This window comes from Perca flavescens, chromosome 16 (assembly GCF_004354835.1).
Source record: "Perca flavescens isolate YP-PL-M2 chromosome 16, PFLA_1.0, whole genome shotgun sequence".
Taxonomy (NCBI): Eukaryota; Metazoa; Chordata; class Actinopteri; order Perciformes; family Percidae; genus Perca; species Perca flavescens.
The window spans coordinates 3,500,664-3,519,079 of NC_041346.1; the positions used below are offsets into that span (position 1 = coordinate 3,500,664).

General features: G+C 41.0%; 1 protein-coding gene across 2 annotated transcripts in view; it reads left to right on the forward strand.

Annotated features, from left to right (window-relative positions):
- The window catches only part of ptpa (protein phosphatase 2 phosphatase activator), a 35,672-nt gene extending 18,135 nt beyond the window's left edge, over positions 1 to 17,537 (forward strand). For both annotated transcript variants that reach the window (XM_028601122.1, XM_028601123.1), the window contains exons 9-10: positions 8,399 to 8,506; positions 16,389 to 17,537. In XM_028601122.1, coding sequence (XP_028456923.1) covers positions 8,399 to 8,506; positions 16,389 to 16,463 — 183 coding nt within the window. In that variant the 3' untranslated portion in view covers positions 16,464 to 17,537. The remainder of the gene's footprint in view (positions 1 to 8,398; positions 8,507 to 16,388) is intronic.
- Positions 17,538 to 18,416: the final 879 nt, after the last annotated feature.

The following is an 18,416-nucleotide window of genomic DNA, read 5'->3' on the forward strand; positions in this document are numbered from 1 at the left end:
TTTGGCCCGCCTCAGCTCCACCACGCTCCACCTATTTGCCCATCTTTTGATTAGCCAACATTGGGCACTGCAAAGATGCGACAGCTGAAGCCACTGGGAGCCGCCCACTTTAAGTTTAATTTTCGCTCTTCAGAAACCCATGGGTGACGTCACGGAGTCTACGTCTATATTTGATACAGTCTGTGGTTGTGCCTATACTCGCGGGGCAAATTCATGAACTGCTGTGGCCGGCCGCTTTCTAGTGCTAGTCAATCACAATAGGTTCTCTGAGATTACCTCAATTTTCTCTCTAGTCTTCCGTTTACTCCCCCCCTTCGTATTTTGTTCACCATTGCTAATGCTGGGTTTGTAAACTCATTAGCTTAATAGCTTGGGTCGCTAACGGTACAATAAGTTCACAGAGTTTATTCAAAAGACGTATTTGTACCTCTGTCTTATAACCATTTCTATTTTGTGGAGCAGTTAATACTCCAACGGAGAGTAAAAAAAAAAGTGGATGGTGCTTCAGTTAATTTGGAGTCTCTGGCTCCAATTAATTCCAATGGAATCGCCACGCTGTTCATAAATGCGCCGTGACCAGGCCATAACACCTGTGCACTGACTCTAATACCACATTGGGCATTGTTTTAGGCCTTTTATTGACAGGACAGCTGAAGACAGGAAAGGGGTGAGAGAGAGAGGGGGAGTGACATTCAGCAAAGGTCCGTGGGTTGGAATCAAACCCATGGTCGCTGCAGCAAGGACTGAGCTTTTGTACAATTCTTTTAAATGGATGTTTTGCAATCCTTTTTTTGTCTGCAATGTAACTATAATGCATGTTTTTATATATAGGAGTGGTACGGTTCACAAAACCCACGGTTCGGTTCGTATCATGGTTTTAGGGTCACAGTTTTCGGTTCTGTACGGTTCTTGTTGTTATTTTTTCTTTAAGCTTTAACACTCCAGAAATATACTTCAGCATATGATATATCGCTTAATTATCCACAATGTAGGACACAGTATTAAAACATAGTTCTATCTTGTAATCATGCACAAACGGAATTTGACTTTAAGCACATTATTGGGACCATCTCTGAGGAAAGCGAGGTGAGATTTTGATACAGCAAGAGGGAAGACAATGATGATTTCAACAAGCTTTTCATTTATTTGGCAAAAAAAATGTATTGCCATTTACACGAACATATGTGCCTTTTTTAGCACATGAAGATTGAAATATTACAGAATAACAATTGAAATAACTAAACTAACAACTTCAGTGTAGCTCATCAAAAATACAGGTGACGTGACCTGCAGCACTCCACACACCACAGCTGAGGAGCGGTCGGCTCGCCGCCTCTCAAAATCTGATGAAAATCTTTTAAACTGACCTTTGTCGATCTGAAATGAAAACTGTATGGCCTATTTCTCGCTTAAAATGTTTTCAGAAACACGTTTCGGTGAACTATTTTCGTAAAATATCAGATCGTATTCACAACGAGACGCCATTAGAGTCTGTTTTGAAATTCGAGAGCAGCCAGCCCCACGTGACGCGTTCGTCCAATCATCTGACGTGTTGCGTTTGTCACGCTCATCCCGCTCGTCATTTCTGGTAAGTGTTTTAACATAGGTGGTGAAAGAGGGCACAACGGCAGTAAGTGGTTTGTGCACATTAGAAGTGTATTGACGAACCGCGCTACGCACACACGTTCCGAACCGAGACAAGCGAACCGTACGGTTCGGATGTTTTTTCATGAACCGTACCACCCCTATTTTTATAGCATGCACAAGGGACAATACCATCTTCTGATTGGCTAGTAGGTGTTAAACATGGAGACACCTTAAATGTGCTTCCAGTCAAACGCTACCCATAACCTTTATTCCAACTCAAAGTGCAAGGTTTATTAAACCGTGGGAAACCATAGCAACAATACTGAGGCTTAATAGTTAAGTTAAGGGTGATTTATTATATAGCATTTTCAGGTTCCAAAAACACTTTATTTTTCTCATACTGCCCATGGCTGCTGCACCTGTATTCACCCTCTGTCTCTTTAAGCCCCCCTCCCGAAAATGGCCAGTCTGCTCTAATTGATCAGATTCCGTATCAGAACAGCACTTTCTACCGTGAAAAACACCAATTAAGGGTTATAAACCAAATATGACACAACCGGACACGTTTCATCAGCAGTGTGACCCAGCAGTGTGAACTGGGGAGAAATTAACAACATTGGCAGCCAAGATTACAGGTTTACCTGCCGTTAGCATGCAGCTACTATAGTTAGCAGTGCACAGTAATAGAATATAGCAGCACTTTCTATCGTTAAAAAAAAAAATCCCAGATAAAGGCTTCTGAACCAAATACTACCCAACCGGACATGTTTCAACAGTAATGTGACCCGAAACTGGGGAGAAAGGCGTTAGCATGCAGCTACTATAACTTGGTTAGCAGTGCACAAGAATAGAATATAGCAGCACTTTGTACTGTCAAAAATTGCAGATAAAGGCTTCTGAACCAAATACTACATAGACGGACATATTTTAACAGTAATGTGACCCGAAATTAGGGAAGATTTAACAAAATTGCATGCCAAGATTACATCTTTTACTGCCGTTAGCATGTAGCTAATGTAGAAACAAATCCAAAAACAATAAACAATCCAATAATAAAATAATAAATAATAAATAATAAACAAACAAATAATAAATGATAAACAATCCAGTCCTGCCTACCTGGAGCAGATGACCAATCATAGAAGGCAGAGTCGGTGTTACGTGAAACCAGAGCGTTCAGAACAGTGGGAAATCTGAACGTTTTAGTTCACAGGGATTTTTCTGAAATACGTTTACCTCATTATTTGAAGCTCTGGCCACATTTAACATGTAAATCTGACATAACATTATAGATATACAGAAAATACGGAAAAGATAGTTCACCTTTAATTCGACATGAGGTTTAAACAGATTACAAAAACATGTTAAATGTGTTTTTTTTAGTTTGGTAAGTGAAACCGAATAAACATGATTACACACTCTGGGCGTTCTTTCCTCTTGGATCTATTACTGGCCTTCTACAGTCTTGACTGCAGTTGTTTACTGCTGCTCAGCCAGGCCTTTAAGCATGCAACACTCCATATGTACACCCAAGTATTGTCCTCCTATTCACACACACACACGTGGATACTTCAACCTTGTGTTCTTTTTTTGATTCACACACAAGGCTCGTGTGTGTGTGTGTGTGTGTGTGTGTGTGTGTGTGTGTGTGTGTGTGTGTGTGTGTGTGTGTGTGTGTGTGTGTGTGTGTGTGTGTGTGTGTGTGTGTGTGTGTGTGTGTGTGCTGTCCTGAACATGAGTCACTTCCTTCCCCACATGCTGCTGTGAATCAGTCCTTCCTCCAGGGAATATGGGCTGTCTCCACCCCCCCCCCTTTCCTCCCTCTTCCATGCCCTTCCCCCATGTGTTCTCATGCGAGGCCCTGGAAAGTGTCTAGAGCAGTTTGAGAGGGTGGGGGCTGAGGGGGGGTGGATGGGGGATGGAAAAAAGAGGGGGATGTTAGATTGATGCCCCAGGGTCTAGGTTTGGGTTCCCCTGCCTCTTGGGAAAAATGGTGGGAAAACAGTTTCATACATTTATGAATTAATACATTTGTTTTTTTTTCAGTGTCACTGTGACTGTCTGGCTATTGTTCTTTTGTATATTCTTACTATTTGTTGTCTGTCTGTAAGTTAACACACTCTGATTCCAGAATCTTTTTATTGTTATTTAGGTGATTGCTGGAGCAACAATCAGCCTTTTGTTCTGCATGTTCAGAAAGCAGAGTAATCAATGCAGTAAGAAATCAGTGTAATCAGTAGCTTTATTTTAGCATTTTTTCAAGTTGTAAGGATGATTGAGGAAAACGGTCAGCCTGTTGTTTTTCATGTAGTTCTCAGTCACACAATACAATTTTGGTGGGAAAAGGATGTATGTGCATTACTCTTTTACAGCCATATTTAAAGCTGCTCCAGTCAATTAACAATGGGTCAAATGACCTTGTGTCTGCTACTCTACAGAGTGCTTTACCATCTTTCAGCTCATTGTTTTGGTTTTAAGGTCTGCAACCTCACCCACAATGTTACAGCTTTTTTCTGCTGCCTCCTTGTGACCAAATTATAATTTATATTTAAGTTGCTGTTGCAAACATCTAAGGAAACTGATTAATCAATCAATCAAACTTTATTATAGCTCCTCATACAGGCTAGCATAGTTCAAAGTGCTGCACAGACTTCTAACAAGTTGGGATGCACCAAAAATTTGGCCAAATATAATGGGTTAGGGTTTTTTGTTTGGCCATCTTTGAGCCTATTAGACCTTAACATACTCTGTATGCCTACTGTCAACAAACAACAAAAAATGCATTGAAAAGAGGGCAAAAAAGTGTATGCACACACAACAAAAGAATAATTGTCTTAGACATACGCCTACTTTTTCTATAGGAAAAGTAGCAGGTTCTTCATGAAAAGTAGCTTCTCTGCTTTCTCACACGAAAGTCGTGTAAGTAAAGTGTAAAGTAACTAGTAACTAAAGCTGTAACAGATGAATGTAGTGGAGTAACTAAAGTAAGTAGTAACTAAAGCTGTAACTGATGAATGTAGTGGAGTAACTAACGTAACTAGTAACTAAAGCTGTACCAGATCAATGTAGTGGAGTAAAAAGTACAATATTTCTCTCTGAAATGTAGCGGAGTAGAAGTAGAAAGTGGCATGAAAAGAAAAGACTCAAGTACCTCAACATTTGGACTCAAGTACAGTACTAGAGTACATGTACTTGGTTACATTCCACCACTGATCATTACTGAGACACAAACCATTGTGCAATACACTAAACTCATGCAGGATCTGAGCTATAGGTAGCAGCAGGGACGGACAGGGACCAAAAATTGGCCCTGGCATTTTGGCCCAGACCGGCACACCACAGAAGATCACAAATACCCCCCGTCCTTGCTCTCCCCTGAATGTGTATAGCAACTCCTACTCCTTAAAACTATTAACGCCATGTAAGGGGTAAGCAAGAATCATTGAGAGTTGACACATTAAATACAAAAAAGTGCCATTTATTAATATAATAAAACGGTATACTCCTCATGAATCATAAAACTATATATATATATATATATATATATATATATATATATATATATATATATATATATGTATATATATGTGTGTGTATGTATGTGTGTGTGTGTGTGTGTGTGTGTATGTATATATTATCATTTCATGACTGAAGAGGCCCTGTGCTTTAATTTCAAGAGGTCTAGCATGAGTTTTTGTCTGCCAATGCAGATAGAAAAGCTACAATTCTCATTAAGAAAGCTTGCATGATGTGCAACGTTTATCTAGGCTACTTTAAGTAGATTAAGTAGTAGACACAAATGCACAAGCACAAGCTTAAGGTTTGATGAACCTTAAGGTGGTGTTTTGCTTATTATTAAGATGTGGGCTACTTTGTTGAATGAAAGCCAGTCTAATATATCCTATTAATAATAAAACGGTGAGAAAATGATCAGTCAAGACTCAGATATAGCAAACTAATGCAATGATACTATTTATTTCTTTTATTGTTGTAGTGTTATCATCAACAGTTTGTCCACCACTCAGTTTTATCAAGGGGTTAAGTGTTTTAAGGGGAGTTGTGTTTACCGCAGCCGGTTGTAGCTCACTCCCTCATCTCTGTCCCTCTCCTCCTGAGTCTCCTCCTCACTGTGCATGTCACTGTAGCCGACACCAGCACCACTATCATCAGCCACGGGCGCTGATGGAGGTCCTGCTACTGGCCAAAACATCTCTTTCTATTTGACACATTTGGCAGCTTTTTTTTTCTCACGCAGCTTCTCAGCACCTCCTTTGCATTTCTTCTCCATGATATCTATTACTGTTCTAGCCTGGCAGATGCACACCCGAAACTGCATGCAGGCAGAAATCCCAAAGAGGGTGCCGTTTAAAGATATGTTGTCTTCTTCATTGTCTTGGTTAACGTTATCCTCACCTAGCGCCACTTCACAGCTAGCTGCTGCTGTAGCGGCATATTCATTGCTTTGGACTGTTGTTCTTCATGTCTGTATCCCCAACAGTAGTCGTAAAAAAGGTTTGTCATCTTTGGCAGCGTTGCCAAATACTTATCGGCGTCTTTTTTTCTTTTTTTAGACTCATCTTGCTTGGTCTCTGTTTGTGTACTCCCAGTTCTCCTGTCACTGTGTTTATCTTTCGCACCACGCACCGTTATGGACTAGTCCATTTCAATTTGAAAGTAGGGGGTGTATGGAAAAAAATAGTCTATGTGATATTTTTGACTAAAGTGTTTTTTGGCCAGCCCAGAGTCAATTGAAAAAACAATGGGCCAATTAAAAAATAAATGTTTCTTATGGGCCAATTAGGGTCTTTTTTTCAGTAAATTCAAAATAATAACTAATTGTCTGGCTAATCCGGGGCCCCTGCACACGTGGGGCCCCTAGGCTGCAGCCTCAAAAGCCTGTGCATTAATCCGCGCCTGTGCGTAGCGTAAAGCGTGATTTATGGTTCTGCGGAGGCTCCTCGCAGAGGTTTCGCCATAGCCTACATAAGTTTATACTTGTGCATTGGTGGGTGCGTCAATCTCTTTAAGACAATAGCATTGCCGGCGTGTGTGTGTGTGTGTGCTTGGGGAGTGTGTGGTAGAGCGAGTGAGAGAGTAATGGCGATTATCTTCGGCGCGAGTGCTGACTTTTTTGACCACGATGGGAAATCTGGAGCAGGAGAAGTTAACCCTCTCCTTGATTTCATGTCGTTTATGGAGAAGGAGAACCAGGAAATGAGTCGGGGGGGTGGGAATGCAACGCTACCAAGCCACAGCCGACATATGTGTAGTTACATTTTTCGAAAGGTGCACGTCAGGCTACGGCGTAGGGTCCGTGTTTCTATGTACCTATGTACGTAGCCACGGTGTAGATTTAATGCTTAAGCATAAATCACGCTCAAGTTAAAAGTCTAAACAAAGTTGCGGGCCAGAAAACCAAAAACAATGAGCTGAACGATGCTGTAAAGCTCTGTAGAGCTGCAGAGTTGGTGACAATTCTCTGTGGGTTTGTCACGAGTGACCACAGATGTCATCTATTAATATAAAAATATTGATTATAGCCTCAAGTCTTAGACCACAAATCAAAATGAATCTTTAATCATTTGCATAGAACTTTGAAACTTGTTCTAGTCACACACGCTGGAATGTTGGATTAATCCCACAGCAGGAGTTATCTTTGGATTGCTTACTGCTTTAGGCTCAAGATCTTCCTTTATAGACGGTACGATCTGTTCCTTTACAGGACATATTAACTTTAGTCCTTTATTATCAGTAGCGCTGCGTTGCTCACATTCCCTAGCTGAACCAGTCGTTCCTTTTGAAAAACTACAAAATCTACTGCAGAAATCGGACTTGGATATACAAAGTTTGCCATTTGTTTGTTGATTGAGAAAAGCAGCATCAGTCAGCTTGAATTGAGTTATTTACAATGGCTTCACTGGTGACTTATTTTCTTTTGTGTAAAAACAAAAAAAGTGAATTGGTCCATAGAAATGTCTCAAACCACGCCTGCAACATAAGCTACTTTTCTTCTGTCCATCAATAAGCTCACTACGTCCCAAAATATGTCTTTTTCTGCCATATAAATGGGTCATCATTGGGAACCATTATAAATGAGTCAACTCGAAAGTGATACACAAAACCTTTGAAAGCCACTTTTCCAGCCTACAGAGGGAGTGTTTGATACTCTGAAAACTGAATTTGGACGTATCCCTCTAATGATGGTTTTAAGAGCACTAAAAGGAAGCTTTAAAAGCTATCCTTCAAATTACCTAAAGAGATGAACTATGATTTATATACTATTATTGATTTTAATCAAAGGTTGGAAGTTAGATAGTTATTAAGCATCATTTTGTGACCAAGCCTGCACACAAACCGTACACTATGCCCGCTTTTATGCATTAATAAGCATGCGTCCTTTCCTTGTCAGTCTCCACCACCTCTCTATAAATCGGGATATCTCGTACAGCAGCGGGTGCGGGGAGTTACTGTGCAGGGCTCATTGATTGCAGTTCACCGGCTACAGGTGTCTTGCCAAAACGCACATTTCCCCGGACCGTTCTGTGCGCCCGCTCAGCCGCGTTCCACATCGCCTAAAACTACCACAATGTGTGACTGCTACATGACAAAGCTGCAAGCAGCAGTGCAGGAGGCTAAGCAATCGGCACATTCCAAATAGGCATGTTTTGAACGGCCACTGCACTAGTAATCAACAATGTGTGAAATACCATTATCAGTTTGAGTTTTCCTTTGCACTGTACTTTCTGTAGCTGAGTTACCCCAGACATGTCTCACTTCACCCCATTTATGTCACTCTTCTTCTGTTCTTTAGATGAAGACGGGTCCGTTTGCGGAACACTCCAACCAGCTGTGGAACATCAGCGCTGTTCCTTCCTGGTCCAAAGTCAACCAGGGCCTGGTCAGAATGTACAAGGCGGAGGTACGCTTGTTTTGTTCTCTCTCTCATTGTCAACTGATGAGTCCAGTTCTTCAGTGATTTATCAGTCGGATAAACAATTTGGTGGAGAAAGAGTCCACGCAGGTTTTAAAGCATTAATTATCCCTAACCCTAGTATCACTACGTGTCATCTAGGCCAGTTTCTCAAATGGGGGTACGTGTACCCCTAGGGGTACTTTGGAGGACTGCAGGGGGTACGTACGATTTTTTGCAAAATGTTTTTCAGTTACAAGGCTGTAGTTACTTCTACTGTCTTTTTTTTTTTCTTTCAAGTTTGTCGGTTTTCTTCTGCCAAAACTTATTCGCTGTGGTCAGGGGGTACATGGCTTAAAAAACTGTTCAAAGGGGGTACATTATTGAAAAAAGTTTGAGAACCACTGATCTAGGCTGACCCCAAACTAAAACACTAAGTGAAAAAAACATAAATTACAACTTTTGATTGCATAAATACAAATGATATGGAAGATATCTTTCTCAGTTTGTGCTCTCCTTTGCTAGTGAGACAGTACCTTACCACAGTCAATGGAGGAGATTAGAGCTCTCAGTCTTCCTCTATAATACCATTTTAGTTTTTTTTTTTTTATATATTTGAATATTAGAACTCTGTAATGAAACATTATCTAACAAGTGTATTGAATTGTATTGACACTGTTGTAAAGGCTAACTGTGCTCGGTTAGCACAATGGCATAATGTTAGAAAGGATGTGTCATAAACTAAGTAACAATATTGTTAGCCACGATGCTAACGACATTGATAACTAAGCCAAACAGTGCTGCCACTACTATATATGATTTATAATCGGTGGATTATAATCGGTGGATGTCGATTTTAAAGTCATGTTAAAACTATTTCCCGTCCTTCTTCCGATTTCCAGCTGCAGCCTGTCACCCCCTCGTACTAACGTTACTCTACGTCATGCGGTTCATTAGCTGTGAAAGGGGGCGTGGCCAAAGCATAGGGGGCGGGTCAAACCATCACCAATAAAAAAGGAAGTCTCTGCTGAGTTCAATGATACCTCACACAAGACTCTACCTTAGATGGGTCAGCATTTATGAACGGGGCGTGGCTTAAGCACAGGGGGCGGGCCAAACCATCACCAATGAAGAAGGAAGTCTCTGCTGAGTTCAGTGATACCTCACACAAGGGTTTACATCAATCGGGTCATTAGTTATAAAAGGGGGCGTGGCTTAAGCACAGGGGGCGGGCCAAACCATCACCAATTAAAAAGGAACTCTCTGCTGAGTTCAATGATACCTCGCACAAGGGTATACCTTAAAGGGTTCAAATTTTATGAAAGGGGTCGGGGCTTAAGCACAGGGGGCGGGCCAAACCATCACCAATTAAAAAGGAACTCTGCTGAGTTCAATGATACCTCACACAAGGGTATACCTTAAACGGTTCAAATGTTATGAAAGGGTGTGTGGCTTGAGTACGTGGACGTTGTCATATTATAGGGGGCGGCTCAGTATCACACGTAGACCACACATTCTGAGTTTCATGTAAATCGGATGATGTTTGTCATATAAGGCGCATTTCATGTTGCCAGCAGGGGGCGCTATGACCAAAATTGAATTTTAGCCTGTAGGTGTCCTCAGGCATGGACCCTTGTTAATCGTGAGAAATTTCGGTGAGATACGACAAAGTACACTCAAGTTACAACAACTTCTTTGTTCATCGCTAAACACTCAAAATGGCCGCCACGCCCACACCGTCTGACGAAAAGTTTTTCTTTTAATAACTTTTCATCGTTAAGGTGTTGGGATGGTACAGACCAAGTTTGAGGTCCATCGGTTGAAATCTCTAGGAGGAGTTCGTTAAAGTATAGCACCTTGACTTTTAGGCCTACTTCCTGTTGCCACCAGGGGGCGCTATGACTTTAAGTAAATATCGGCCTTTATTTGTCCTCAGGGTTGGACTCTTATGAATCCTGAAAAATTTCGAGCCAGTTGGACAACGTACATTCGAGTTACACCCACTTCCTGTTTCGGCGGCGAAACGCACAAAATGGCCGCCCCGCCACGGCCACGCCCTATGACGAAAAGTTTTTCTTTTAACAACTTTTCATCTTTAACTTCTTAAGATGCCACAGACCGAGTTTGAAGTTGATCGGATGAAATCTCTAGGAGGAGTTCGTTAAAGTACGACATGTGGAAATGTCCAAAATCGCACTAATTTCGAACATTTAATTCAAAATGGCGGACTTCCTGTTGGGTTTAGGGTATGCTCTAATGAAGTTCTTTGTACATCTTGATATGTTACATATGTGTACCAAGTTTCGTGAGTCTACGTTAAACGCACTGCAGGGGCTCAATTTTCGTAACTTTCTAGGGGGCGCTAGCGAGCCATTTTTGTGCGCCTATTCCCGAAACCCTTAGAATACGTACATTTTCACCAGACTTGATGCAGGGCTCGACATTAAGGCTTGTCCGCTCGCCGGGACAAGTGGATTTTTTGTAGGACAAGTGGAAGAGAAATTTACTTGCCCCACTGGACAAGTTAAAACTTAAACAAAACGCTACTCATTTTGTCAATGTTACAGAATTGAAACAAATACATATTTTACCCCACAATCCCGGGCAGCGGGTCGGCGGACCGCTAACGTTAGACCCAGCCCGCTGTTCAGCGCATTCTCCGAAAGCGAAGCAGCATGAAAGCACGGCGAGCTAGCCGGTGTTAGCTTGCTAACTCCACCTTAACATTACCTCCTCGCCACATCGTTCACAGAAAACAAGCTGAAAACAGAAGTCACTCGTGGCGATAGCAATGTGCTTTGTGTGGATGAAGCATTATATACGTTATTATATGCCACTCATTCCGTTTATGTTACAGATTTTACTTTACCGATTTGAAACAAATACATTAACTAACGTTAGACCCAGCAGCAGCGGGAGAGCGGACCGCTGACGTTAGACCCAGCCCCACTGTTCAGCTCCTTCTCTGTAAGCGATACAGCATGAAAGCACCGCGGAACCAGCAAGCCAGGCAGCCGGTGTTAGTTAGCTAACGTTAGCATGCTAACGTTAGCATGCTAACGTTAGCATGCTAACTACGCTTTAACGTTACCCCGTCCCCACATCGTTCACAGAAAACGAGCCGAATAAAGCTGTCACTCGTGGCGATAGAAGTGTGCTTTGTGCGGATGAAGCATGAAGTTAATTTGACTCTTGACGGCTGGCTCTCTGCTTCGTAATGTTACTAGCTGCTCCGCTACTCGTTTGTAGCGGATTAAATATCAGGTAATAAACTGTAAAGTAGCTACACCTTTTTAAAGGATCCCTTGGTAAGTGAAATTGTAGAAAGAAAAAAAAAAACACGCTGACACCAACATTTAGTGGCAAAATCCATTGTTATGTCTACAAAATTATTTTAGATATAGTATAAGTTCAAGTCACCACTACCTCTGGTCAAAATATTGAATTAGTATCTCAATATATTGACTCAGTATCTCAGAATATAAACAAAGAATATCAAAGTAATGAGAAACTATAAAAATATTGACTTAATCTCAATATATTGGCTTAGTATCGTAATATATTGACTTAGTAACTCAACATATTGGTTCAGTATCTCAATATATTGACTTAGTAACTCAGAATATCTCAATATATTGACATAGTAACTTATTGACTAGGAATCTGAAAGTAATGAGAAACTTTAAAATATTCACTTAGAATCTCAATATATTAACTTCTGCACACCGGCATGCAAAGTATAACTTTGTATTATGAGTCTGGAGATCCTTTTTTCTCGTTGAAGGGGAAATCTATTCTTGGGGCACGTTTGTTTCTACTGTTTAAACTGAATTGTATTAATGTTGATAGTGTTTGGATGCTTTCAATGGTTTCTTCAAATTCTGCATTAGCAAAACACAAAAACAATTATAAAATGATGAATCTTTACCCGGACAAGTGACTTTTGTTCATGGACAAGTGAAACGTAAATGTACTTGTCCGAAGGACAAGTGACTCAAAAAGTTAATGTCAAGCCCTGCTTGATGCGACCGCCAAATTTGGTGAGTTTTTGAATATGTTAAGCCCCTCAAAAAGCCAATTCATTTGACGGGAAAATAATAATAATTCCTTCAGTTTCAATAGGGCCTTCGCCGCTGTCGGCGCTCTTTGCTGGGCTTTGAGCTACATGCTTATGTCAGCATACTAACATGTTAATAATGAAAATGCTAGCATGCTGATGGTTGGAGGATGTTTGCATGTTAACAGTAAACCAAAGGATTGACCGAAGTCCTTAGGATTCATCCTCTTGGAACCATAAATTATTGTACAAAAAATTGTATTCAAGCTATGCTAGCAGTGTTGCTCTTTATTTTTCAGGTAAGATATCATTCCCACATTTGGATGGATTGCCATCAAATTATGTACAGACATTCATTGTCCTCAGAAGATGAATATGAATATTGGCTGATTATAGGTTGTAAGTGTTTTTACATTTCTTTTAGCCCCATTACAAGGTGAAACATTTCCAATACTTGGTTTATGAGGTAATTAAGCGCTCCCGTTGTCTCCAAACGATGGAGACAACAGGAGCGCCCCAACTCTAGCAAGACTCTCGGGGTTTCATTACGATTTTGGAAAATAGTCTGCGACTGTGGAATCACCTGAAACGTCGTTAAGGTCGGCATTAGTTGTAGCTTTTGGACCAATTGGACTTGAGACTTTCAGTTCCAGTTTTATTGTCATTATTTAGGATACAAAAAGGCATGAGTACAGTACATGTAATAGTCTTTTCTTTCCTTTCCATGCACTGCCGTTACAGGGAAAAGCTTTGAGGCGTTGCACATATTCAAACAAAAACCAACCCGGTTAATCAATACATGGTCCAGAAACTAGAAACAGAAATATAGCAATGTACACTGGATATGTCTCTTAATCCTTCACCCTGATTACAGAAACTGTTTTCTTATTTACATGATATTTAAGAAATCAAATCACTGCTGAAAGTCCCCCTGTCACCAGGATCCTTATGAGCAAAACACCCGAACAGACCTGCTTGGTAGTAGAGGAGAGAGGCAGGAAAGGGTTAAGAGAGGAATGGAGAGAATGGGTGTGTGTGTGTGTGTGTGTGTGTGTGTGTGTGTGTGTGGGCGGGGGTGGGGGGGATGTCTAAGCCCGTTCTCCCCGCCTGCATGCCCACATCCTGTGTTTTCCAGAGCAGCCTGTGAGTCTTCCCAAAGAGCTGAGGGGCCAAGCTGTCTGCCTCTCCCTCCCCCTCCTCCTCCTTCCCTTCATTAAATCCTCCCCTCCCTCTGTCCCGACCTTCCTCCAAGCCTGGAGCAACCATCAGCAGACTTGCATTCCTCTCTCCCTTTCCCTGGCCCCACACAGGGTTTTCGGCAGAGAGTTGTACTAGTAGACCCAGAAAGAGCAGAATCCACCATTTTCGGTCAGAGAGAGGAGGCAATTCTGGGGGCCTTGTCACTGTTTTGGAACATAAACTCGATTGTGTGAAATGACACATGCTCAGGGAAACAATAGCGGTCAGACTGTTATAAAATGTTCTGTCCATGCATGAAAAGAACATCGGCCACCCAGCTCTACATTTTAAAAAACATTTAGCTCATTTACTACCAATCATGTATAAGTGTTTTTTTTTATTCTCCTTCTCCAGGCAGCTACTGGGTTTAGTAAATACAAAATACTATACAAAATCTACTAGCACAGACTTGCTAGAGATAGATGAGAACATCATGTCTGATTTATTGTTGTAAGTCACAACAAGTTAATTTAGATACTGGAGAGAAATGAAGGAAATCCAGACACTTACCTTCCTTCAAAAACATTCTTATTATTCTATATTTTTCTCATTTTTGAACATCTTGAAAAGACCAAAAGAAGGATGTCACCCAGTGTCACAGTGGGACTCCTTGATGTTTTTGGACCACAATGGAGCTCTATGGCACAGAGGAATTATATTAGTCGATACATTCAGTTTTGGTTTGGGTCTGTTCATGGGATTTGTAAACGATAACAAAAATCTCATCAGATTTAGCCTTTCAACACTGGTGTACTGTCAGCAGTATGTGGGATTTGTTGGTAACAAGGACTAGAGTGTATAATACACTGGTGAAGCCATTTTGCATCCAGAGCAACAACGTGGATACATAATGTGGATCAAGTTAGGAGGCCTGGCATCAATAGGATTGCCATAACTTTTTGATGTTGACTTTTTGATGTTGATTCGAATGTTGATTTCATCTTTATTACATCTGAATAGGCTTGTCTTATCTGTTAACTGGCAGTATAGTATGGCATTTGAATGTCGAGTTTATCTGTGATCAATGATCTTTTGATGATTTTTCAAATTTCCATTGATTAAATATGCGTTTGGACCAAAGTTCTCCGAGGCATGCATTTCCACCCCAGTTCTGCCCAGATGATTGTGACTGATAGTGTCACTGCACAGGCAGACCGAGCACAAGAGTTCAATTCCACTGCGCTCCCCCAGCACAGCCTCCCAACCCCCAATGCAGACACCCACCACCCCCACCGCCGCTGCTCCCCGAAACTGGGTCCATGTCAGCACGCACTAAGGGCTTTCCTCTGGGCTGATCCACAGCCATTTTGAACATGTTCAAAGTGAAAGGCCAGTGGGGAGAGTTATCAGCAACACTGTAGGTCAAGGTTAACTTTTTGGGTTTGGGCTGAATGTTTGCTTTATAGAAAAGGACGTGTCCTGTCACTAAACCTCAAGCAGTGGACAGTCCAGTACATAATCCGATGCTGACCTATTGTTTTTGTAAAGATTATTTTTCTGCTGCGCAATTGCATTTTCGAGGGGCTTGGGATGCTCGAAAACTCACGATAATTGGCACACGTGTCGGGCGTGGCCAGCAAGCTCCAAAGCACCCCCCCCCCAAACACAGACCAGGGTTAGGATAAAGTTCCTTGGATGTTCCTAGATATTTTGGTGGAAGTACTGGTCAACTTTTGCACCCATGTTCAAACTAGTAATTATTTAAATTTGATATTCCATTTAGGCTTGGGCAATGCACATCGGCTCTATAGCGCCCCCTAATTACTTTTATCCTTCGTACGCATTTTTGATGCCCTTGATATACTTGAAAACAAACTGAAGTTGGCGCACGAACTTGTGAACATTTCTGCACCACATATCTGGTACCAACCTCCTGGAAAACTGCAGGTCCGCTGCAACGCTGTTCTTTTAAATCACGGCTCAAGACTTTTCTTTTTGATGCTGCCTTTTAAAAAAAATAATTGTTCATTCCTTATACTGCACCATAACTTTTTATTCTCGTATTTCATATGTCTTATGCTATTATAGCTGTTTTTACATTTGTAACTGTTTTTAACTGCTCTTTTAATGTTTTATGTAAAACACTTTGTATTGCATTCTTGCTGAAATGTGCTATAGAAATAAAGCTGCCTTGCCTTGTCTACAGTGATTTAGTTTTAAATTAAGAAATCTCACTAAATTGGGTTACTGGAAAGACAAATTCTGACTGACTGAATTTCAATGAAGGGCAACTCAAAATCAAGCATTGCTACTGTATTAATTTGGAAAGTATAGCCCCACATAACTCCCACATTTGTACCTTGAAATAGCTAAAATTTTAAATAACACAAGATGCTGTAAACATTGGTAAGTTCAGCTATATTCCAAGCTAACGCCAACAAACTTCAGACACAGTTTTTTTTCTTCTTTTTTTTTTTTCAAGCTACATAAAGACTTGTGATCCTTGTGTGTCATATACATCACACATTTATTTCCTATACAGTTAAAGTTTCTGTGACGCTGTTGGCAAAAGTTAGTCTGGAGCCCTGGAGTACTGTACTTAGTTTAAAACATATTTCTTTCTAATGTTGGTAACAGCCCTTCTCTTTCCCCCAGTGTTTGGAGAAGTTCCCTGTGATCCAGCACTTCAAATTTGGTAGCCTGCTGTCCATCCAGTCCGGGAAGCCTTAACGCTCAGGCCACGCACACAATGGAAAGACCAAAATCCCAACAGTTGGAACCAACAGTTTTCCCTTTCCTTCACGTGCAAACACAACAGTAGCAAAAATCAACCACATGTAGTTTGACACACACGCATTCCCACATGTGAACTCGTGTGGTCATGAAAGCTTGCAGCGATTCCATAACTTTAATGCACAGCATGTTGTGGATGACTTAAGTGATTTTGGAGCATCTTTATATTTTGGTCATTTTATTTATATTATGGATAGAGTTTAAATCAGGAATTTCTTTCCTTTTTCTTTTCTTTTTAGAAGTGTGCTCATTGATGCTTGAATTTACCTCAAAGTGTGGCTCCTCGTGAGCAGTAGGCTCATTCACAGAGTGAGGTGATGCAATTAAGAGTTTGTGTGACTTCTTCTAAATCTTCAAGTTTATTTTTCTTTTTCTTGGTTTTGCTTTTAAGATCGGATGTTTCCATTTTGTTACAAATGTACCAATATTTTAATTGCCCAGTTCATCCCAACATGTAAGTCACATTATAATTTGCTAAGAAATAACTTTGTGTGAGTGTTTTTTTCTTGTTAAACAAGATGTCTATCGCGCAAAGGGAAAAAGTAAAGAACTCGATTATTAAAGCTTCCATAACAGCTCATCCAAAATGGAATGTACATCACTGTTTTTCATTTTTTCATTTTCATTTTCATTCACCATAATTTCATGAAAAGTCAATTTAGGTCTTATATCTTGCATATTTCCCCCTCGCAGTCTGTCCCTTACCAGTCCCTGTACATAATCTAGGGTCCATCTCACCCCAGTGGTTCAGTTATGGTAAACATTGTAAATTGACAAACCATACTTGAACACATTCTTGTGGTTGTGCTGTGCAGCTTTTTCCTCAAAGTTCTCAAACCACGTACAATAAGTTTTTTACACCAGGTTGTGATTTTTAAATCCTGCATGTGTTTCAATTGGCACGTTTTAAAGACCATGGCATGCATTTTTAATTTAATAAAAGAAAAGCTATTTTTGTGTGTTTCCATTGACTTGTTGAACCTGATTTAATAAATTCTGTCACCCCCACCACGAATGTTGTTCTCAGTATCCATGTTAAAGTCACTACAACAGTGTTATAACGGCAACGCTCGCTGCTAATTTGAAAAGCGCTATAATCGATTCTGCACATAGTGGCTTTAATTCGGAAATGGGTTTTGTCTTTTCATCCTAATTCAGCTGCATCACCTGTAACAGGCCTAATTTTAGGGTGAACAACCTTTTTATTTGAATCCTGAAAATCTTTAAAAACTCAATTGCCAACATGCAAGAACATTTTTGTATCATAATACTAAAATACTTTTTTCCACCGTCTGTGCTGCGTTCTGGAGGCGCTGTGTCCACGGCGTCATTTCCCTGCCCTGACAAAAATCTTTTAAAGTGGACCTTTGTCGATCTGAAACGAAGACAGATTCAGCAACTGCACGGCCTATTTCTCGCTTAAAAGATAAAGCAGATAAAAAAGATACGCGCCAGGTCACATGAGACGCGGGACTTTTGGACAGCGTTTGGCAAGAAGTGAAACAGCGAGACCATCCGATCAATTTACTAAAAAGACACCCTCCCCCAATATCCCCAACACAACACCACAACCATTCAAGTCGGGGCTTGATATGCCACCAGCCGCGTCACGGCGAGTACCAGAAGCGTGCGTGAAGCGGCTCTGCACTCTGCTAAAGATATGCGCCACGTCTATTTTCATTGACGTTTGTTCATAGGTTCAAGTGTTCCGAGCCAAATTCACTAAACTCTCAACCAGGGCTCAACCAGGCTTGACTTTGTGTTTGAAAGGGTTAACCCGCGTTGTCCAACTTGGCATCGCGAGCCTGGTCAAAAGATGAGTCGGAAGCAGGTCATTTTCGATGTGAATTGCACATGATCAGGGTTGCTAACAATCGGGGGCGGGACAAA